Source organism: Amaranthus tricolor, chromosome 12 (genome assembly GCF_026212465.1).
Source record: "Amaranthus tricolor cultivar Red isolate AtriRed21 chromosome 12, ASM2621246v1, whole genome shotgun sequence".
NCBI classification, from domain to species: domain Eukaryota; kingdom Viridiplantae; phylum Streptophyta; class Magnoliopsida; order Caryophyllales; family Amaranthaceae; genus Amaranthus; species Amaranthus tricolor.
The window spans coordinates 3,802,056-3,825,797 of record NC_080058.1 but is presented as its reverse complement, the minus strand read 5'-3'; the positions used below and the strand labels follow the sequence as shown (position 1 = coordinate 3,825,797).

Below are 23,742 nucleotides of genomic sequence, written 5' to 3'. Positions count from 1 at the left end.
GCCAAACAATAATCGAGTTGAAAGATTCTCTTCGATCGTAACCTCTTTGTGATAAGGGTAGTAGTCTGCCTACATTCCCTCCCTCGCAAACCCTACCTTTAAACAAGGACTCAATAGTATAATGATATTTATTTATAAATCGATTAATTTATAAATTCGTTTATAATAAAGATGGGCAATATCAAAAGGGAGACAAGTTTTTAGAAAAATATATAATCATTCTTTTATCTTTTGTTGCATCTTTACTTTAGCATGTAAATATAATTCTAGTTTCAAAGGGAAGCTCTAGAAGGTAAATGGTTGCGCATTGGTCGTATGAAGACTGAGTATTTGCGCTGCGACTTTAGTAGGCCAACACAAGTAGGTGAAACAGTTGTTAAAAGTATAACCAAGTACAAGTATTTGGGATCGATCAATCAAAGGGATCGGGAGATTGACGGAGATGTAAATCATCATATACAGGCGGGTTGGCTCAAGTGCCGAGCAGGCACCACAGTGCTATGTGATACGAAATTCCCAAGCAAGTTAAAAGGATAATTCTAACGGGCGACAATCAGACCTGCTCTGCTATATGGGACCAAATGTAGGCCCCCAAGCAAGTTAAAAGGATAATTCTAACGGGCGACAATCAGACCTGCTTTGCTATATGGGACCAAATGTTGGCCTGTAAAGAAGATTTTCGAACATAAGATGAAAGTTATAGAGATGCATATGCTAAGGTTGTGTGGGAACACTATGATGGATCGAATTAGGAACCAAGAGTTTAGGGACAAACTAGGGATAGCCCCTATATTTAGAAAAATGCGCGAAAATAGATTGAAGTAGTTTGGACATGTGCAGAGAAAGACTTTCGACGCCCCTGTGAGGAGGGTAAGAAACATTATAGTAGAGGGTAAAAAGAGTACAGGAAGACCCAGGAGAACTTAGGACGAACAAATAAGAGTTGACTTGTATGAGTTACACCTCTCTGCGGACCTGACTAGGAATAGAAGTAGTTGGAGATAACTTATACACGTCTTAGATTACTGATGTCCTCTTAGTGTACCTTTTGTGTCTTTAACCTCTTGTTTTTCTCGTTTCTTTTCTTTTAGTTCTTTGTTTTCTTTTCCTAGTGGGTTCTCCGTTTTATTTATAGGCCTTTTAGTTTTCATTCACGTGTATCTATGTCTTTTTATTTTTCTCGATCCCGGAAACTCCTTTGGCCGCGCTCCCCTTTATGGGTATGAGTTGCCGCCGTCTTTCCCTCCTCAGATCCTGTCTTTAGTTTTCTATAAGCAAAAGACACTGGGTTGGATGATGATGATTTTCAATATTAATGATGAATTTTCATCTTTGGTCATAATCATCGTTATCATGTTATTTGTTATTTTTAATTAGTTTACAAGCACACCTAAAAATATATAATTCTTAAATTTTATGTGAAAAGATTTTTAATAATAATTTTTTTTTACAACTATTAACTCGTGGGGTCAACACAAAATTACATTCCCAGACAAACCAAACATAATCTGACCAAAAATAACCAATCCTAAATGACCAAACCCAAAACGCCCCAACTAATAATACCCCGATTCAAAACCCATCCGAAGATTCCCAACTGACCATTTCAGATGTTCAAGTTAGACATACATGATCTACACATCATCATCATCTTCTTTAAGTGCGGCGTTCAAGCACTAAACACAGCAGAACACGAAGCTCAGAAGTCAAAAAGAGAACGCTAACAAGATTCCACAGCAAAAGCCGATGATACAAATGAATTCGAAGAGATTCACAGAATCACAGTGAACAAAACTTTGAAATCCCACATTCATTTATAGTAAATCAGCAAGAATTCATATTTTAACAAGGATAGCAAAATTTTAATTGAACTTTCAAAAGTCTAATAGAGCAATAAAAGTCATACTACCATAAAACTATCAAGCTTTCAAGGAAGATTACTTCTTTTTCTCGGCACCTCCGGCAGACCTGTTGAAAACACAGATAAGAGAAAAGATATAATTGGTTGATCGTATTGCAAAATGTAAGGTACCATCCGAGCAACATAAAATCTGAAAGTGCAACATACCTCATCTTCCTGAGTACGTTTGACATCTCCTCTCTCTTCTTCTTTGCCCTCTTGTGTGTTCCAAGCTTTCTTTTAGCAACTTTCAGGGCTCGCTTGTCCTTGCCAACCTTCAACAACTCGGTAATTCTCTTCTCGTAGGGAGCAAATCCGGCAACCTCTCGGATGAGACTCCTCACAAAGTGAACTCTTTTGCTGGTTTTCTGCATAGAAGAAAACAAGACATAAATAAACATTATAAATGTATTTTGTAAGATTGAACTTCCAATTCTACCCTAAAAGAAATGCAATTGCTCTAGGTAAAAAATACACTCACCCCTTTTCTGTCAGATGGTCTAGGAGCCAACTCCTTCTTGGTGACAATGTGACCCTTGTTCAGGCCAACAAAAAGACCTGTGTTTGGCTGTTTTGGAGCCATTACCTAAAAGTGAGCAGACCAGATTCGTAAAATTTAGCCCAGTTTAGAACACAAATGAAAGAGGTCAATGACCAATTTACACCGCCACAGGATGTCAATGATACAAACCAGCAACAAATATCACCAAAGACTTAAAATAACCAACAACAGCATAAGCACAATATGTTCGAGGCAGCCAAATCCATATTCAAAAACCAAGAAAACAATCTCACCCTAGACCCCAAAGACATTATTTACAAATTTTTTGCAAACTATATCTGTGGAAAATGATGCCAAAAATTTGACATTAATGCCTTAACTCTATATTAACGATAATCCTTGAAGAGGGAAACTAGTATATAATAAGAATAGGGAGTAGAGAGACATGAGAATATGTTGTAAAAACTTTTGGTTGAGTTTTAAACTCATATTGGAACATAGTGTAAAAACAAGGCCGCATTTTCCGCCTTGCAATTTGCAAACGTTTTAAAAAAACAAACCGATATTTCATGTGTTGTAAAGGTATAAAAAAACCTGAATTTTTTGCCGCATCAATGGATATCGCTATGGTTTAGACCAATATTTAGACGTTGCCGAAAATCTCTAGTGTTACCGCGTTTTCCCTCTATGTTTTGAGAGAGTTGCAAGCCTGTCAAATGATTGTGATTCTATTTTGCATTTGTTGAAACTCATTCATACAATATCAATTACATTTCAGCTTTGTATATTGCTATGGCTTATTAATGAGATGTTCCAGTTCATTACACAATCTTTTGGAGTTATTTCACCATAATAGTGTACGGCAGAGGCATACAGATTAGTGACCTTTAACTTGTTCAAAAATTTAGGAAGGAAAGAAATAATAGGAAAGTGGAAGAGAGGGGAGAGAAAGTTTGGGGTGTTTTCCTTTCGGATGTTTCTAATGTTGAAACTTGAAAGGAATTGCTTTATTTAAAATGAAAAGTAGTTTTCCTCGGCAATTTTCTTCCCTCCAATTATCTCCTTTCCTTTTAATATCCAAATGAAGGACATATCGTCCCCCCCTCCATTTCCTTCATTTCTTTCTCTTCTAAATTCTTCCATTCAAATATAGCGCTCAATAGAAAATATTCATTAGAGTGAACATAATAATCAACATACATAGGAGTGTTTAGTAAATGGAACTCAAGTCTTAGAAAAGTAAACAAGATACAAGTGTTCTTATTAACTCTTTTGTAGAGTAAGTCTAACAATCCAACTCATTATTTTGTGCTTTAAATGAATCCTTCCATTTGTTTCTTCTTCTCACCAGGTGATAACAAATCACCAATAAATTAAAATCAATTTCCTTAACTTCTCTCTTTTCCTCTCTCTGTAATCTCACTTGTCCCTCACTATGCTCTACAAATTTTCCGGTTTCTCCCTACTCTTTAATGTTTTAGAAGTGAGCTTCCTTTTCCTTGATTATTCGGTGTCCTTCCTCCATTACAATCATAGTGCAAACATAGGTTGTGTATTATGATATCGGTTGCATAGTAAAAGTTTAAAATTTAGCAAACCAACATTACTCGTATTGTAAAGGGATAAAAAAAATAGCATTCAAGGCTGTCAGGCAACATTTCATGGTTTAAGCCAAATTTGATGATGCGATAACCGCTTCACCCAGTTAACACATTACCATGTCCATTACCACAATTACTACCATTACCAAATACCATATTTTTGCTCTATGATTACAATATCACCTATTGTGTTGATTTTTACTTTGTATTCAATGATAATTTAACTACTCCAACTTTTGGGTTCTACCAAGCCAATTTCCATCCCCTTGCTACAGTTGTTTGTAAATAATTTGGTTCATTGAGTTTCAATATTCCTTGAGTGTTAGCATTCAACTCAACTACTGCACTTCTTCACTAGATTTTTTCTCTATACATTCTAAAAGAAAACCTAGTGATATTAATTTAATTTTAGTTAGTTTTCCAATTTTATTATGTATGCAGAAATTTCAATTTTCTGGTCAATTGTATTACTTGTGCCGTTTTGGAGATTGAAAATGCTTTAAATGTTTCCTATTAGTACTAATTTATGCTTTCTCTGTTTTAATCTTTAAACACTTTATAGTTTTGCAATTGTGTATTTTGAAGAATGATTTATTTATTTGTATAAAAATTAGAACAAAATAAAATGTAAACCAAAATGAATGTTCCGCGACACCAAAGAATATGACTATTTTAAATATACCAAATAATAAGAAATGGCAGCAAGATGATCAGTGTTTTCTGTGCACAGCTATGAGAAACAACTCATAACAATAACAATTATCATTACCCTTACCCCTCCTAATTTGTTTTCTTCGCATTCCATTTCCACAACTTGTACCAAACACTCCCTTAGTCCTCTCAACCAAAAACTCTCAAAAAGACCAGAAAACAATTCATTCTTTAAAATGCAGCATGCTTGTTCAAATTTTCCTAAAGTAGCCAACGAAGGTCAACAGCACAACTTTCCAAAACCGATAATTTCTCCATAGATTTGATCATTTATAAACCAAAATGAAATCAAAGTGAATAAAAAGATAGATCAGAAATTACATCAAAAAGACGGAGTGATTTGAGAATGAAGAAAAATAATACCTGGAAATGTAGGAGTTACCGCGTTCTCCAGACGGCGAGAGATGCAAATGGGGAAGAATGGAAAGAGAAATGCGGGCAACTGGTTTTGATGTGTTTAGGGTTTTTCTCTCATCCGTTGGATTACTTCCAATATCGACGGTTAATATCTAGTTTTAATGGTAATGTAGGGTTTATTATTACTATTTTTATAATTGGGGTTTTCATGGGGCGGCTTTAGAGTGGATCCAATTAGATTCAAACAAGGATTCATTTATTTTTAATAGATTTAGATTTGGAACTGGATCTTGGGGATCTAAAATTTTTAGACCCAAACCCAAACACAGGTCCAAGGGTCCAAACCTGGACTTAGACCTGTCAATTATTTTCTAGATTTAGATTGGACTCGGATTCGAAGGGTCTCAAAAAATAAGACTCAGACCTTTAAAAAAGGGTGGATCCATCAGAATCTTAGACTCATGACCATCCTTAGGTGGAATAGATAATTGATTTTTTTTATAAATAGTTTTTTAGACAGTAAGAAACCAAAAATATTACACAAATTCTTGTATGGGACGTTCTCACCGTAAAATATGTCTTATACTTGAATTAAATAGCCTAATAATAAAAATTTTAGCTTATGGACTACTTATTTTAAGGTTATATTACCGTAAGATGGTCTCATACAAGACGGACTTAAAATATTATGCTTTAGTTTTCATAATCATTGGGTAAATTCACCACAAATATCCTATTTCTATATATAGTAATTATTTTTTATCATTTTACCCATAAAATTACAAAAATACACTTATTTATTTTCATCAACTCTGTAAACTACCCATTAATACCTCCAATTAATTCCCATAATACCCATCAAGCATATATCATATGACTTTGAAAACAAAAATTATTGTATGAAACGGTTTTGATTATGAGACTTGGCTTATATTTGGATTAAATACCTCAATAATAGAAAGTTTAACAAAATAATATGGAACGGACCTCTAGTTTTTGGGTTGAGTTAGGTTGATTGTTGACAATATTTTACGATTGTTTTTAGTGATATTAACTTCAATGAAACTGGTTATATAACTTCAATCTCTTTTTTAATCATGAGCCAATGTGGAAGTGGGTTATAGGAATTTTTCATGATTCGCTGGATTTATACAATGATATATTTGTGGATATGTTTAAGGGTTGCTAATTGTTACGCAATATATCAGAATTGTGGATAAAATTCGATGAATTTTGAGAAAGTTATGACTGCCCAATTTTCATTTATAGATGGCACGACTATGAGCAAAACCATATTTTTGCAATATGATTTCATTGCCAATTGACAATTATTCGTAATATATAATGAGAAAAGGGAAACTTTCAAGATTCTTTGGTTAGAATTATTATTGTTGAGTTTCTTGCATTTCTTTAGAGCAACAACCTTTCTATAAATTTATTTTTCTTAATGCTTCATGGCAGCTTCTGATTGTAACCTAACTTTCCAAATCTTGATCTATAATCCTTGGCCATCAATTCAGAATCAGTAGTCACGTATAGAAATAGTACTTTGGGATGTCCAAAAAAATTTGTATCGGTTTTATGTTTGTCATCCGAGCTAGACATTTAAGGTCAAATGATGGATCCTAATATCATAGTTTTGTGATTTCTATAGGGCTTAAATATACATTTGCTATTGAATTGAAAAACTGGTACATGTTTTTGGAGGAAGGAGATGATGCGTTCGTCTTCGCAAATGGAGTATTAGTGATGCTACTTGAAAAACTGCTAATGTTTTTTATACTTGTTACTTTCCTTCTATGTTTTCCTAAAACTTACTTTGAGTGGAATATGATGAAAACACAATTCGATTCATTTTCTCTCAGTTTTACATTAATATGATGAATTATACTTCATATATTACATATTAAGTTTATAATAATTTAGGTGGATTTGGCTCAATATTTTCGATTTTTGGATCGAAGCGATTGCTTTTTCACCATGTCTTATTGCCATGAGGGTTGGTATTTCAAAACTTTTGTTATTTGTTTCATGTTTGTTTTTTTTTTGTCTATTTGCAGTACAGTATTTTTTGTCTATTTGCAGTACAGTATTTTTTGTCACCGATGCACCATGTTTGACATGGCGTAGGTTTCTTACACATTCAAGACCTTATACTTGGGAGTAGTATTCACTAACAATAGCTTGTGCAAGCAAACAAGTGGCTGTGTGCATGACTATTCAGCAAGTGCTAAATATGGAGGCTGGTATCAGGTCCTATGCGAGGAGAGATTTATTGGGTTGTGCTTAAAATGTAGCAGCACACATCAAGTTGATTGTTCAATGCATCAGCAGTGCAGCATAGGCAAATCAGAACACAAACCATTTAGAGCATCAATATGGGATCAACACAGTAGGCTCTCATCCAGCAGCTAAGGCTTCGTGCATATGGGCAAGAAGGTGAACCAAATATGCATGATTCAAACATAGAGATGCAGCCAGAACTCAGCAAGGAAGGAACAATCTTATCAAGACAATCTAAGCCCCTTAAATCAGAAACAAACATCACAAAGGGACTTAAACCCACAAGAACAGAATCCAGAGAAAACAGCCTGCCAGCCTACCTTGCAAGGTACCTGGACATCAGAATTTTGCATCAAGGATCAAGAAAATCCAAGGAACGTCATCAATGCACATGGACCAAGAAGCCAAGGCCCAAGCGTAGCCCTAATAGTCCACACAGAAACCACAGAACCAGCTCCAAGGTCGTAAGGCAGCAAGATCAGTGTCAGAAGCCCTGGTTCAGTATTGTTCTTATGTTTAAGTCTTTGTTTCTGAATAAGTGCTTGGCACGTGACTTTTAAATAAGGCTTAGAATGATTGTTAGACCCATAAACTGGTCGTTGCCTATGTAATCAGCTCTATGTAGAGACCTTCTAAGAATTTATCAATTGTTGCTCTACCAAGGCTTTCTACCTCAGTCTTCAGTTCCCTCTAGACCTCACTAGATCCATTTCTTCTGTTCTCCTTCATTTTTACTTTCCTCGCCGTTTTAGCCTTTCGTTTCATCATTCCCATTTTTCAGTTCTCCTCATTTCCCCATAAACTCGCGTTTTTTTTTTCTCTTGCAGACACCCTAATTTATTGTGTATTTTAATTTTTTAATCACATTGATGGAATTTTTTTTACAGAGGCGCTCGATCCTCAAGAATTCGATGAAGGCAATATACTCGATGATCGGGAGGGAAGTGGTGGTGGTGATGATGATGAAGACGAAGAGGAAGGTTAGTTATTTTTTTTTTTATTTTTGTAGTTTCTTAGTTTTTCTTTTGTCATTTTTGGGTCTGATTGTGGTAGTTCTGAGTGAAAACTTAGGGTTTTGATTTCTAGGGTTTACATTTCTGAGAATGTTTTTGTGCATTATGACCTTTTTAGCACTGTTAATCGCAAATTGCTTGATTTAATAATTTAATGTGTATACTGTGGTTGTATTATAAATATTATTGCAGTGTGAACAAGTATGTTTGTTGATAATACTTTATTGTTGCAATTGGATTGGATGCATGTTAGTTGCCACTAAATGTGCATGAAATGAAATGTTCATGAGTTGTTTCTTGTAACAGAAGTACAGGATGAGTGTGAGAATGATGGTTTTATTGTTGATGGCGATGAAGATGAGGAAGAATCCAAAGAAGATGATGATGAGAAAAGGGATAGAAAGAAGTGGAAAAAGAAAAGGTTGATCATTTTTTTGAATAAGCAGCTAATCCTTTCCCGCTAACAATAGATTAACAGTCTCCTTCACTCTGCTTTGTCCACTATCAATTAACCATAATACCCATAAGATAAAAATCCAAACTTTATAAAATTCCATCAAAGAAAGTGAGCAATGAAGCTATGAACCAAAAACCTTAATATAACAGTAAAATTGAAATACCTCCTTGCCCACTATTTTAGATGCCAGAGACTTTGAGTTGATTAGGTTTATTGGGTAATTTCTTTAAATTTGTGCTTCACAAGGTGTAAACAATGGCACATGACTACCCTGCGCAAGTTAGTAGTATAATTAATGGTCTGAAATTAACTACTAAGGTAATATTTTAAAACAAATTTGTTAAAGGACACCTGAAAAGTTTTTCGTTAGGTAACTTTGAAAACCATTTCTTATACAACATAGTTTTTCGAATATTATCCTTTGTGTTTTATTTGAAAATGAATTTGTTTAATCTGTTTATGGATGTATTGTTGTACTATATAGATTTCCAAATACGTATTCTAAATGGTTTGTCAATGTTATTTTTTCATATTCTTTGCTTGCTTTTGATTTTCTTCGCGCCGGTGGTGGTGATTGGTCTATTTCTGCTGCTTGCTTGTTGTTGATGCTGCTTTTGTTACTGTTGATTGACTATCGATGCTGAATATTGCGAAGACCTATTGGTTGCTATTGGATGAGTATCTTAAATATCCCATTATGATGTGTATTGCGTATTTGGTTTCTCAATTTTATTTCATCCTTAATATAATGTTGTAGATCACAATGATGCTTTATTTCCAGGGTGTGAAACAACTGTGAAGGTCAGGCTGGGGATGTGGATAGTGCCATTGTAACTTGTAGCTTGGACGTGCAATTGGTAATATGGTATATCTTTATTGTCAACAACTTATATGTGTGACTTTAAAAGCTAAGTTGATATGAATAAATGATGTTTTGTAATCGCTAATATCTGAAATGGTAGGTTGAAAGGTATATAATTAGTTAAGTGGGGCTATATTATTCCTACTTGTATTAGCTGCTTGAATGTAGTCAGTTGATTAAAGCGCTTAATTTAATTTGTGTATCAGCTTAAGAAGCATAATCACTTCACTTGCTTTTCTTTGCTCCATTTTAGGGAGTGTTAATTAGCAAGCTACCTAAACGTTTTCATTATTTTACTGGTGATTGGATTTTTTTAGCGAATCCTTTGAACTTGATGATGATGATTATGAGCTTCTACTGGACAATAATGTGAAAGTTCCTCGTAAAGTGAGTACGATGTTTTTATCCAATGCATTATTCTATTATGTTGCTGGTATATTTATGCTTTGGATATATAGATATGGCATTTGGACTTTAAATATTTGATTTTACATTTTTTTCTTCCATCAGGAAACCAAGTTGAAAAGGCTGCAGAAGGTTGATACTCATGTTGGGCATTCTGATGAGGATGATTTTAATGGTACGCTGAGAAGCGTAACTGGCAACCTAATTTTATTGAGCTGGAAGAAGTTAACTACAATGAATCTAGGAAAACTGATAGGAATGTGAAAATTGAGAAAACTGGAACTAGGAAAATTGTGGAAATAATCGCTTACAGATAAAAAATGAACTCTCTAAACCCTAAACCTAAATCCTCTTTTATAGAGGAAGTTTACTTGGGAAACCCTATATCTAACCTAAGAAATAATAAAAATAATAAAAGAAAATAACTTAAAAACTAACTAAATCATGAAGGCTGACTAGTTAGGTGACGAATCATCGCTTTGGTTCCACCTTTGAATGATAACTCCTTGGCAGCGAGTCGTCAACTCGTCGCATTATTTTCCTGGGCAGCGAGTTGTGGCTTATATTGTATGAGCTTGGCGACTAATCATCACTTAGGCTGCTGGTGGTGCTCACGCCTTCTTCACTTGTTAGGGGTCTTAGGTTATTTTTCCAAGCCTTCACCCCTTTTATAACTTCATGGTCCTATTAATTATCATAATTCCTCCAACTTCACCTCAAACACAACAAAGTATTACAATTACAATCATTCAGTGAAATTACACAAATATATCACAAAATCAAGCAAAAGGGACTTAATACTACCTCAATAAAGATTATAAAGGCCATGAATACGTGCACTTACCAGTTATATAGTTGAAATGAGTAGATCCTAAAGTTGAATTGGAAATTAGATAGAAAAAGGAATGAAACAATTATGATAGTGAAACAACTATTGTTTCATCGTTCATATAAGAAAGGTTCTGAGGATGTTTAATATGTTCAACCATACAAGACTTTAAAAAGTAGGGGACCTCAAAATAATTTTACATGATATACGTTAAGTATTTACAAATACAAAGTTGTTAGAAAAATATCATAAATTTTAAAAATTGTACAAGACCTTCTAAGAATTTATCGATTTCTGCTCTACAGTGTAATCAGGCTTTCAACCTCAGTCTTCAGTTCCCTCTAGACCTCACTAGATCCATTTCTTCTGTTCTCCTTCATTTTTACTTTCCTCGCCGTTTTAGCCTTTCGTTTCATCATTCCCATATTTCAGTTCTCCTCATTTCCCCATAAACTCGCGTTTTTTTTCTCTTGCAGACACCCTAATTTATTGTGTATTTTAATTTTTTAATGATATTGATGGAATTTTTTTTACAGAGGCGCTCGATCCTCAAGAATTCGATGATGGCAATATACTCGATGATCGGAAGGGAAGTGGTGGTGATGGTGATGATGATGAAGACGAAGAGGAAGGTTAGTTATTTTTTTTATTTTTGTAGTTTCTTAGTTTTTCTTTTGTCATTTTTGGGTTTGATTTTGGTAGTTCTGGGTGAAAAATTAGGGTTTTGATTTCTAGGGTTTACATTTCTGAGAATGTTTTTGTGCATTATGACCTTTTTAGCACTGTTAATCGCAAATTGCTTGATTTAATAATTTAATGTGTATACTGTGGTTGTATTATAAATATTATTGCAGTGTGAACAAGTATGTTTGTTGATAATACTTTATTGTTGCAATTGGATTGGATGCATGTTAGTTGCCACTAAATGTGCATGAAATGAAATGTTCATGAGTTGTTTCTTGTAACAGAAGTACAGGATGAGTGTGAGAATGATGGTTTTATTGTTGATGGCGATGAAGATGAGGAAGAATCCAAAGAAGATGATGATGAGAAAAGGGATAGAAAGAAGTGGAAAAAGAAAAGGTTGATCATTTTTTTGAATAAGCAGCTAATCCTTTCCCGCTAACAATAGATTAACAGTCTCCTTCACTCTGCTTTGTCCACTATCAATTAACCATAATACCCATAAGATAAAAATCCAAACTTTATAAAATTCCATCAAAGAAAGTGAGCAATGAAGCTATGAACCAAAAACCTTAATATAACAGTAAAATTGAAATACCTCCTTGCCCACTATTTTAGATGCCAGAGACTTTGAGTTGATTAGGTTTATTGGGTAATTTCCTTAAATTTGTGCTTCACAAGGTGTAAACAATGGCACATGACTACCCTGCGCAAGTTAGTAGTATGATTAATGGTCTGAAATTAACTACAAGGTAATATTTTAAAACAAATTTGTTAAAGGACACCTGAAAAGTTTTTCGTTAGGTAACTTTGAAAACCATTTCTTATACAACATAGTTTTTCGAATATTATCCTTTGTGTTTTATTTGAAAATGAATTTATTCAATCTATTTATGGATGTATTGTTGTACAACTTGTACTATATAGGTTTCCAAATACGTATTCTAAATGGTTTGTCAATGATATTTTTTCATTTTCTTCGCTTGCTTTTGATTTTCTTCGCGCCGGTGGTGGTGGTTGGTCTATTTCTGCTGCTTGCTTGTTGTTGATGGTGCTTTTGTTACTGTTGATTGACTATCGATGCTGAATATTGCGAAGACCTATTGGTTGCTATTGGATGAGTATCTTAAATATCCCATTATGATGTGTATTGCGTCTTTGGTTTCTCAATTTTATTTCATCCTTAATATAATGTTGTAGATCACAATGATGCCTTATTTCCAGGGTGTGAAACAACTGTGAAGGTCAGGCTGGGGATGTGGATAGTGCCATTGTAACTTGTAGCCTGGACGTGCAATTGGTAATATGGTATATCTTTATTGTCAACAACTTATATGTGTGACTTTAAAAGCTAAGTTGATATGAATAAATGATGTTTTGTAATCGCTAATATCTGAAATGGTAGGTTGAAAGGTATATAATTAGTTAAGTGGGGCTACATTATTCCTACTTGTATTAGCTGCTTGAATGTAGTTAGTTGATTAAAGCGCTTAATTTAATTTGTGTATCAGCTTAAGAAGCATAATCACTTCACTTGCTTTTCTGTTCTCCATTTTAGGGAGTGTTAATTAGCAAGCTACCTAAACGTTTTCATTATTTTACTGGTGATTGGATTTTTTAGCGAATCCTTTGAACTTGATGATGATGATTATGAGCTTCTACTGGACAATAATGTGAAAGTTCCTCGTAAAGTGAGTACGATGTTTTTATCCAATGCATTATTCTATTATGTTGCTGGTATATTTATGCTTTGGATATATAGATATGGCATTTGGACTTTAAATATTTGATTTTACATTTTTTTCTTCCAACAGGAAACCAAGTTGAAAAGGCTGCAGAAGGTTGATACTGATGTTGGGCATTCTGATGACTTGATGAGGATGATTTTAATGGTACGCTGAGAAGCGTAACTGGCAACCTAATTTTATTGAATTTTATTGAGCTGGAAGAAATTAACTACAATGAATCACTTACAGATAAAAAATGAACTCTAAACCTTAAACCTAAATCCTCTTTTATAGAGGAAGTTTACTTGGGAAACCCTATATCTAACTTAAGAAATAATAAAAATAATAAAAGCAAATAAATTAAAAACTAACTAAATCGTGAAGGCTGACTAGCTAGGCCATGAATCATCGCTTTGGTTCAACTCGTCGCATTATTTTCCTGGGCAGCGAGTTGTGGCTTATATTGTATGAGCTTGGCGACTAATCATCACTTAGGCTGCTTGTGGTGCTCACGCCTTCTTCACTTGTTAGAGGTCTTAGGTTATTTCTCCAAGCCTTCACCCCTTTTATAATAACTTCATGGTCCTATTAAAATATACATAGGACCCCAATTTGTTGCAAAAAATTATATTTAGTCTTGTGTAAATTAGTAGCTTCTCATGTATTTGGTAGAAGAATGAAATCTATTCTTGTATAGGTCCCTTTATTACACGTTCACTTTGTCTTCCCCACATTCTTATTTTTCGTTGAGGTTTTGTTTTTTCGTCCTATTTTATTTATTTGTTTATCTGTCTTCAATCGGGTTCTTCATTATGGAGTTTGTTGTTCTGTTTTCTTCTTAATCCTTCTGATTTTTGAAGAAATTGTTGTTCTATCATCACTTGATCTTGTTTCAAAAATTGGCAAGAGTACTAGAAGAAATTAATTTGGCTTTATTAATATTGTTCTTAAATTTCTTGTTAATTGCTCATGCGTGCCATTGGAAATGCTGCAATTGACTTTTGTATGTGAGAGCTTTTGGGGTCAATTGTAGCAATTTCTATCATCCATCCATCGGGTTTATTAATGAAGTTGATCATATTTGGTTAAGATTATGACACATAGTAAGGATCAGAGGTTGAAGTAGAGTTTAGTGATTGTGTCTACAAAGAACTTAAGAGGAGTTTACTATTTAACTATATTCTGTGAACACTTCCAATCTTATATTTCTTGCAATAGATATAAACCTTGCTAAGGATTATAGTACTCCCCACTCGTGAAGCTGATTCCGTTGTAGTTTTATGGCTATGAAAACAAGCATTGATTCATCTATCCAGTTGACTATATTCTTTTTCCTTATCCTCGTCAAATGCTTGGTTTTCAAATGTTGTAAACTTGTAATTAAATTGGACTTTTAAAGCTTGTTTTTAAAATGCTTTTGTGTTCTTTGCTGATATCCTGGGAGAACTGTTTATTCAGCTCATGTCACTTAGAAACTTTAGGTTATTGGAAAAGTAGGTTGATGGAAACTTTAGAACTTCTTATACCTGGCTTCCAAGAAGAAACTTATAAGGGAGAAGTTTATGAGGATATGAGGATATGGAGGCTATGATAGAAACTGAAGCAAAAATGTAGAAAAAATCATAGTGAAAAATTTTAGGGAGCTGAGGTTGGATGCCCCAAGGACAACAATGAGGTTGATGAATGTAGAGTTGGGGTGACTGTTTCTAGAAAGAACATATTAAAGATGTATCAATATATTAAAGATTTACATTCTTAAAATTCTTATATTTAATGGATTGTTATTTTTTATATTTAATGTGTCCAAGAGTATAAGTCAAATTAGTACGGCATTCTAAAATATATGTTATTTTGTCATTTCTACAAACCGACAGATGTGAATTCCTCGGTGTGATGGAACCTTTCTCCAACTCTCATCTGCAACTTTCTCCAACTATTTTCTTCGACCGGAAGTGTTGTGCCTGAATGAAAATAAAATCAAAGCTAGATTAATATGAAGTGAATTTGTTATGTTGCCAATGTACCTTGCCTTAGTATTTTGTGTTGAAATCATTTGGTTTGCTATTGCATCAACAAAATTGAAAAAGAGAGTATTATTGCAGTTATGGAGTGTAATCAATAACATTCCAGCGAAACTGAACTCGGTATATAAAATACGAACTTTGATACATATTTCCCGCTAGCAGTGAAGAGCATATAAACAGACAACTTTTATGTAAAAGTTGGGACCAACATTTGGACGAGGAAGTGTCACGGACAGTTATATAGTAACTAAATATTTTATTTGCACCATATCATTATAATTAGCAAATTTATGATATATAAATATAGTAACTAAATGCCTTAATTCTAATATTACATAATAAAAAATGTCTAATCTATTACGAGAGTAATCGAGTAATAACACTATTAGTACCATCAATTAGAATCGTCTTTAATATTTATATTATGTGCTTCAACTCAAAGAATATTATCAAATTAAATACCTTTAATTTATTCACTTAAATCTAAATCAATGGTGTGGTAGTAGCTAGCACGGAGAAAACAATATTATAAAAGAAGAAAGCAAAAAGGTTACAACCTTTTCCTTTTCTTTTTCCCTCAAATAAGTTTAAGGCTAAGAAGATAACGACACATGCTGAGAAAAGGACAATCCTATGTGGCTTTTTAAGTTGATTTCCAGAAACCAAGGATTAAAAAAAGTGACTTTGACAATTTAGAAAACCAGAACTTAGAAAGTGAGTATTCCAAAAAGGACTTCATAATAATGAGTGTTCCAAGTACACAATCATGATTTTTAGATAATCAGCAACGTTTTTGTTTTTCTGATTCTTATTTTTTGTATTTTATTCAAGAACTGATGATGATAATATATACAGAAACTTAAAGTAACTGCTCCTAAATGACCTAGTAACTGCTCCACTAAACTCCACTAATAAAATAACTACTCCTACATGAGTAACCGTAATACATAATCTAACACTCCCCCTCAAGTTGGGTCGTAGGGTCACCAACACCCAACTTGCATAAAACCTCTTCAAAGAATTGAGTTCCAACTGCCTTTGTAAGAATGTCTGCTAACTGATCCTTGGACTTCACATGCGGAAGCTTGATTACTTGGGCTTCTAATTTCTCCTTTATAAAATGCCTGTTCACTTCTACATGTTTGGTGCGATCATGTTGAACTGGATTTTCTGAAATATTGATAGCCGCTTGATTATCGCAGTACAGCTCGCAACTCCTTTTAGGAGGGAATCCTAGTTTAGTGAGTAACTTTCTCAGCCACAGGACTTCTGCGATTCCCTTTGCTACACCTCTAAACTCAGCTTCTGCACTAGACATGGCCACCACCTTTTGTTTCTTGCTCCTCCACGTGACTAGATTTCCTCCCACCAGAGTAAAGTAGCCTGAAGTTGACTTTCTATCATCCCTATCACCTGCCCAATCTGCATCTGTATATGCCACAAGATCAAGGTGACCATTTTTCTGATAAAGTACTCCCTTACCAGGGCATCCCTTGAGGTATCTTAGAATCCTATAAACTGCATCCATATGTTGAACCTAGGCATGGCCACGGTCCGGGTTGGTCCGGTTCCGTTCCGGTTCCATCCGGTTCCGGTTCCACCCGGTTCCGGTTCCATTTGGAACCTGTCGCGAACGGTTCCGGTTCCGGTTCCGGTTCCGGGCGGTTCCAAACGGTTCCTTAGCGGTTCATGAGGCGGTTCCGGCGGTTCCAACTCACGGGACGGGCGGGTCGGACCATCGGTTCCATTTTAATTTTTTCTTTAAATTTTTGTATAATAAAAAAATACTATAATATCGCGGACGTACCTTTGATGATTACTTGATTATTAGCGAAATTCATTGCATGTCAAGTTGTCATCGTTATTGAAATATTTACTAAAATGAATGGAAAAAAATTAATTAATAAGAAACGAATCAATGATAATGTCGATAAAGATGATTAATAAAAAAAGAGGGAGAAAATGGACTTGAACCTAGTACCCAAATGAATACTAAGCTGCCTACGTATCCCGAAGGAATCAAAGCCCACGTAGTTCTTTGTCATACCTTTTATTTATAGTTGTTGAGTGTTGATTCATCGTTGTCGCTTGTCGGATTGATCCTATTCGTCTTCGTCATCATCATGTGGTTGATATTGATTAGATGCTTCCGCTGACTCTCCTCCTGACGATGATGAAGTTGTATCCATCATCATCCATGGATCATCATCGTCGTCTTGATCATCATCGTTCCTTAGTCCTTGTGTTCGTATCTCCGCTTGGTCCCAATCTTTCTTGCAAACACATATTTGAATACTATGTGGAGCAAGACGAGATCGCTTTTCATCCAGAACTCTTCTACCTGCACTAAAAGCAGACTCCGACGCAATAGTGGACGCGGGAATTGCAAGGATATCCTTTGCAATTCTCGATAAAATGGGAAATTTAAAAGATTTTTCTTTCCACCACTCCAAAATATTATAGACACTTGGGTCTATTTCAAAGTGGTGTTTTAGATAACTATCTAGTTCTAAAAATGTGGTCGAGGAAGAAGAAGATCCTACAAAACTATCATCTTGCGTCATTATGTTAGCAATTACTGAATTATAGAAAGAGGGACGAGCCGAAACGCTAGCACGCCTAGACATATCGCGTTTCGGGTTATATACACTAGCGTAAAATTCATACAGTTCAGCTAAATATTTTTTACATGTTCCGACATAATAAGCTACATCGGAAGACGGGCGATCTAACGCTTGATAATAAAATCCTATTACTTTGGTTAGGACCTCGGTTTTAAAACGTGGGTCCAAAATGGTTGCGATTCCATAAATGTAAGGAAAATCGGTAAAATATGATTTCCATTTTTCCATCATTTCAGCAAGAATCGGCCTTAATTGTGGGTTAGTATCTTCTTGTCTATGTTTAAGCAGGTGATAAAAAATAGTAATACATTCACTTATTACTAAGTGAACGTTCGGTTCATAAACATAAGAAAAAATCTTAGTCGCGTGGTCATACGCTTCTAATATGTTATGTACACCTATTGCTAATTCCCAAGTTTCATCAGCTATGAAACTATCTGTACACTCACTATATAGTTGTGTTATTACTGGGCGATAAGCAATCGCCTTTCTTAATAAATCGTTCGTTGACCCCCAACGTGTAGGAGTATCTAATGACCAATACACTTTTTTAAGTTGGTATTGGTCACATAATTGTTTATATCTTCTTTTAATCTTTCCGATCCTAAGCCATTTTACTATATCCCTAATTGGTTCTAATAATTCACTTAATTGTTTTATACCTACTTGACAAGATAAGTTAACTATGTGCGCACAACAACGTATGTGTAATAAGCTACCCCCAAGGATTAAACTAAAGGCGGGTTCGTTAAATAAAAGTTCTATACATTTTATGTTTGCGGTTGCATTATCTGTTGAACAACAAAATATTTTATCTAATAAGTTCCATTCCCTACATATCTCTATTAATCTATATTTTATGTTTTCGCCGGTGTGTCTTTCTGGCATAGTCTCAAAAGCAATTATTCTTTTTTGAATAATCCAATTTCGATCTATCCAGTGTGCTGTTACACACATATAAGATTCTAAATGTGGGGGAGCAGACCATATGTCAGTTGTTATGCTAACCCTACCATTAAACGATTTAAACATTTCAACTAGGCCATAGCGCATTGATTCGTATAATTTAATTGTTCGTCTTTTAAGAGTGTTCCTAGGGATTGCTCTAAATTGTGGTTGCAATTGTTGTCTAGTGAGACGCTCATATGCCCTACTTTCACCGTGGTTAAAAGGCAATTCATCGCAAATTACATACCTAGAAAATTCATCAATCATGTCATTACGATTATATCTAAAAGGCATACCTGTGTTGGGAATGTCCCATTGTGTCTGTCGGCTTCCACTTGTGGTCCCGCTGCCGCTTGATGCATGAGTTTCTTTTGTGATTCCATGCTTCTTTGCCAAATGTTTGTTAAAAGATCCCGTTCCACCACCTAACACGTATTCACAAAACACAATAAATAAATGTTTATAAAATATGAATATATAATGTATGAATGTATTATGTATGTATAAAAAACTTAAAAAGTATTTACCTCTGGCGAAATTGTATGAAACTAAGGGCTTTACTCCTTGACTTTCACAAATTTGACAAGTGCATAGGAACATATCTGGATTCTCGGTTGGTTCTTTTGTGAAATACGACCACACATGTGAAACAGCTCTACCACTAGAAGGTGGCATTGCCGGAAAAGGTTGTCTTATTGGTTCATCTTCATCTAAATAAATAATTTAAAATTATAAAACTATAATTAAATAAATAAATAATTTAAAGTTTAATTAATTTGAAGAATAAAATTATAAAACTAACCGATAGTTTGGAAATTGACTCGTTTACCACGAGCTTGTCTTTGTTGTTGTTGTTCTCCTTGTTCTTCATCTGATCTTGTTGATGACTGTCGAGATATATGTACCCCAATTGGGGTCGTTGGTTCTTCTTCTTGTTCTTCTTCTTCTTCAATTTGTATATCTTTTTCCACTTCTTCTGCATATTGATGTAACTCCGGGTCGTACCCTTCCGGATAATTAGGTTCATAATTATAATTACTAATGGAGGGTGTTGTTGATACCGACGGAGTAGAAGTGGCCTTTCTTTTGGAGGAACTGGAACCTCCTAATGATTTTGCCACTTTAGTAACTTTTTTTGTGGCTCTTTTCAAAAATGAAGACATGATTGATAGTATAGAAGTAAAAATAGAAATATAGAATTAAGAAATAAATAAATGATTAATTATGTAACTAACTAAATTAAGAAATAATTAGAAGACTAATTATGTAATTAAGAGAATAATTGCGTAATTAAAGAATTAAGTAGAGAGAGTAGGAGAAGAGATGAGTTGTGAATGAAAATGATTGAAAGTGATGAGTATTTATAGGATGGATTCCAACGGCTCTCTAACGGCTCTCTAACGGCTAGTTTGGCTCAACGGTTCCATGGAACCGGTGGGCCGGTTCAACCGGACCGGTCCCGGTTCCGGTTCCGGTTCCGGTTCCATGGAACCGTTGAGCCGGTTCAACCGGACCGGTCCCGGTTCCGGTTCCAGAACCGGTTCCATGGAACCGTTGGACCGGTTCTCCCGGACCGGTTCCGGTTCCAACCCGCGGGTTTTTTGGCCCGGTTCACGACGGTTTTTTCCGGCGGTTTCACGGTTCCGGCGACTTTTTTCCGGCGGTTTCACGGTTTCGCGGTTCGGGGCGGTTCGGAACCTGTCGCAAACGGTTCCGGTTCCGGTTCCGGTTCCAAGCGGTTCGGGACCGGTTCGGTTCCGGGTAACCCGCCCCGTGGCCATGCCTAGTTGAACCTGAGGCTTGTACATGAACCTGCTGACTACTCCTACTGCATATGTAATATCTGGCCTTGTGTGAGCTAAGTAGATTAACTTCCCTACCATGCGTTGATACTGCATGCGATCAGCTAACTTTCCTCCTTCAATCATCTGTAGTCCATAATTCATCATCATTGGTGTCTCGATAGGCTTGCAATCCAACATCCCTGTTTCAGTTAACAGGTCTAAAACATACTTCCTTTGGGATATGAAAATTCCTCTGTTCGATCTAAGAACTTCAATCCCTAGGAAGTACTTCAACCTACCTAGATCTTTCATCTCAAATTCTTGAAATAATTTCTCCTTCAGAATTGCAATTTCGTCTCTATCATCCCCGGTAATGATCATGTCATCGACATAAATTATCAGGCACGTTGTTTTGCCTCCTCTTCGTTTAAGGAACAAGGTGTGATCTGAATTGCTTTGCTTGTAGCCAAATTTCTTCATTGCAGAGGTAAATCTTCCAAACCACGCTCTGGGGGATTGTTTTAGCCCATACAGAGCCTTCCTCAATTTGCATCCCTCATTCTCCGAGAACCCTAATGTAAACCCTGGTGGAGCTTCCATGTACACTTCCTCCTGTAGATCTCCATGCAGAAATGCATTTTTAACATCAAAAAAGAAAACAGTAGCTATACATTGTCAGAGTAACTTTTAATCACAACATAGTATCTTTTTCTAAGAACATAGTAGCATTCACTTTTGCAACAAAGTTTTTCCAAAATTAAAAAAGGAAGACAATAACTATACATAGTCATAGTAACTTTTAATCATAACATAGTATATTTTTCTAAAAACATAGTAGCATTTACTTTTTGAAACAAAGTTTTTTCAAAATTAAAAAAAGAAGGCAGTAGCTATACATCGTCATAGTAACTTTTAATCACAACATAGTATCTTTTTTTAAGAACATAGTAGCATTCACCTTGGCAACAAAGATTTTTCAAAATTAAAAAAAGAAGGCAATAGCTATACATCGTCATAGTAATTTTTAATCACAACATAGTATCTTTTTTTAAGAACATAGTAGCATTCACCTTGGCAACAAAGATTTTTCAAAATTAAAAAAAGAAGGCAGTAGCTATACATCGTCATAGTAACTTTTAATCACAACATAGTATCTTTTTTTAAGAACATAGTAGCATTCACCTTGGCAACAAAGATTTTTCAAAATTAAAAAAAGAAGGCAGTAGCTATACATCGTCATAGTAACTTTTAATCACAACATAGTATCTTTTTTTAAGAACATAGTAGCATTCACCTTGGCAACAAAGATTTTTCAAAATTGAAAAAAGAAGACAGTAGCTATACATTGTCATAGTAACTTTTAATCACAACACAGTATCTTTTTTTAAGAACATAGTAGCATTGACCTTGGCAACAAAGATTTTTCAAACTTACAAAAGAGAAGACAGTAGCTATACATTGTCATAGTAACTTTTAATCACAACATAGTATCTTTTTCTAAGAACATAGTAGCATTCACCTTGGCAACAAAGATTTTCAATATTACAAAAAAAAGACAGTAAATATGCACAATCATAACTTAGTATTTTTTTTTTTTGAAGAACATAATAACATTACCTTCTGACAATTCTTTTTCATTGTTGGAAGTTTTTGGTGAATCTTCCATATTAAGCACTTTTTGTAAATCTTCCATAGTATCTCAATCTGAGTCTGTTAATCAAAATCAACAAAGAAAACGAAAATGAAAATCTGACTCTGAGTTTTGAAGATACATAAATCCTAAAATGTAAATCTTCAATTAGCATACCTTAATTCAAGGGAAGAAGAAGATTCAAATCAAGATCTGAGTCTGTAAATCAAAATCAACAAAGAAAACGAAAATGAAAATCTGACTCTCAGTTTTGAAGATACTAAATCGAAAACGAAAATGAAAAACTAAGAAAGCAATCAAAACAAATCTGAATTTGTAAAAGGTACACATAAGAAATCGAAAACAAGTGAAGATTTTTGGCAGACTAAGAAATCAAGAGAAGAGGAACATTTTCGCAGAAGAAAACGAAAACTAAGAAATGAATCAAAACAAATCGAAAAATAAAAACTATAAAATGGTAAATTTCTAATTTGCATACCTTAATTGAAGAGAAGAGGAAGATTTCGAAGAATAAATCGAAGGTTTTTCGAAGGTTTTGAAGGTTTTTCGAAGATTTCGCAGAAGAGAAAGTCCCTGTTCTTCAAAAAAACCGAATTTGCATTTTTTTTACTTGCCCTATTTTTTCCGGCTTGATATCCAGACCATTAGATCTTTGAGAAATCGACGGCTCAAAATCCTTCTCACCCTTCTCATTTTCATACCCCTTCTCATTGGATCCCTCCCCTATTCTAAGAGGATATACAAAAAAATCAAAAACAACATTTCAACTTTTCAAAACTCAAATTACAAACACTAAGATTAAGAATTTAAGATTAACAAATAACACATTAACAATTTAACCTTAACAAATAGCAATTAACAAATATTCAAAGAGGATATACAAAAAAATCAAGAACAACATTTCAACTTTTATTTTTATTTTTTTTTCAAAAAAACGTGTCCTTGACTGCTTGTCGTGTCCCTTGCCGTGTCCATGCCGTGTCCGCGTGTCCGAAAAAATATTAAAATATTGGACACTTCATTTGGCGTGTCGGACACGGATTTTCGCGTGTCCGTCGCGTGTCAGTGTCCAACACGTGTCCGACACGGGACACGCCGGTCTAGAGAAGTGTCCGTGTATTCTAGCCGAGAAGTGGTGAAGATGAACTAACTTACTTTGATCTCCATCAATGAACCATCACCATTAATTTTACGCATTTGTTCTCAACAAGTCCATATTTAGTGAAATCAATATTATTCATAATAATTTTATGAAAAATTACAAATAATAATCCATTTTTTTAATTATTATGTTCCTAAAAAGTATTAAATATTTAGTAATTTTAATTTATGGTGTTAAATGTTAATCAAGTTGATGCTTTCCTACTAGTCGTAGAAGTT

The 23,742-nt window shown here is 34.6% G+C and overlaps 2 protein-coding genes and 1 long non-coding RNA gene across 27 annotated transcripts; 1 reads left to right on the top strand and 2 right to left on the bottom strand.

Annotated features, from left to right (window-relative positions):
- Positions 1-1,779: 1,779 nt before the first annotated feature.
- LOC130797228 (60S ribosomal protein L36-2-like) lies at positions 1,780-5,208 on the bottom strand. The gene is made up of 4 exons (XM_057659744.1): positions 5,078-5,208; positions 2,382-2,486; positions 2,069-2,268; positions 1,780-1,968 (listed from the first exon to the last, which is right to left on the bottom strand). Exons 2-4 carry the CDS (start codon positions 2,481-2,483, stop codon positions 1,938-1,940), a joined length of 333 nt encoding a protein of 110 aa, XP_057515727.1. The 5' UTR covers positions 2,484-2,486; positions 5,078-5,208; the 3' UTR covers positions 1,780-1,937.
- Positions 5,209-7,144: 1,936 nt separating this feature from the next.
- LOC130797226 (uncharacterized) lies at positions 7,145-15,616 on the top strand. Of its 25 annotated transcripts, none has more exons than XR_009038804.1 (9): positions 7,145-7,855; positions 8,242-8,334; positions 8,674-8,788; positions 9,606-9,681; positions 10,004-10,073; positions 10,197-10,266; positions 11,457-11,552; positions 12,829-13,295; positions 13,419-15,608. XR_009038804.1 is itself a non-coding variant. In XM_057659739.1 (4 exons), exons 1-4 carry the CDS (start codon positions 7,522-7,524, stop codon positions 9,523-9,525), a joined length of 588 nt encoding a protein of 195 aa, XP_057515722.1. In that variant the 5' UTR covers positions 7,145-7,521; the 3' UTR covers positions 9,526-9,549. The 25 variants fall into 25 exon arrangements, 2 of the variants coding, with proteins under 2 accessions (XP_057515722.1, XP_057515723.1); XR_009038803.1 differs by having other exon boundaries at positions 9,606-9,689; XR_009038805.1 differs by lacking the exon at positions 10,004-10,073.
- Positions 15,617-22,169: 6,553 nt separating this feature from the next.
- LOC130797225 (uncharacterized) lies at positions 22,170-22,968 on the bottom strand. The gene is made up of 3 exons (XR_009038801.1): positions 22,841-22,968; positions 22,519-22,560; positions 22,170-22,421 (listed from the first exon to the last, which is right to left on the bottom strand). It is a non-coding gene; the product is annotated as an uncharacterized LOC130797225 (long non-coding RNA).
- Between the last annotated feature and the right edge of the window lie 774 nt (positions 22,969-23,742).

What these genes read in the sequence shown, in the direction of transcription:
- LOC130797226 (XM_057659739.1), top strand. Translation starts at nt 7,522, where the DNA reads ATGCATGATTCAAACATAGAGATGCAGCCAGAACTCAGCAAGGAAGGA. An exon ending in GTGTCAGAAGCCCTGGTTCA is followed by an intron (nt 7,856 to 8,241) that starts GTATTGTTCTTA and finishes TTTTTTTTACAG; the next exon opens with AGGCGCTCGATCCTCAAGAA. An exon ending in AAGAAGTGGAAAAAGAAAAG is followed by an intron (nt 8,789 to 9,479) that starts GTTGATCATTTT and finishes AATATTGCGAAG; the next exon opens with ACCTATTGGTTGCTATTGGA.
- LOC130797228 (XM_057659744.1), bottom strand. Translation starts at nt 2,483, where the DNA reads ATGGCTCCAAAACAGCCAAACACAGGTCTTTTTGTTGGCCTGAACAAG. An exon ending in GACCATCTGACAGAAAAGGG is followed by an intron (nt 2,269 to 2,381) that starts GTGAGTGTATTT and finishes TCTTCTATGCAG; the next exon opens with AAAACCAGCAAAAGAGTTCA. An exon ending in AACGTACTCAGGAAGATGAG is followed by an intron (nt 1,969 to 2,068) that starts GTATGTTGCACT and finishes TGTTTTCAACAG; the next exon opens with GTCTGCCGGAGGTGCCGAGA.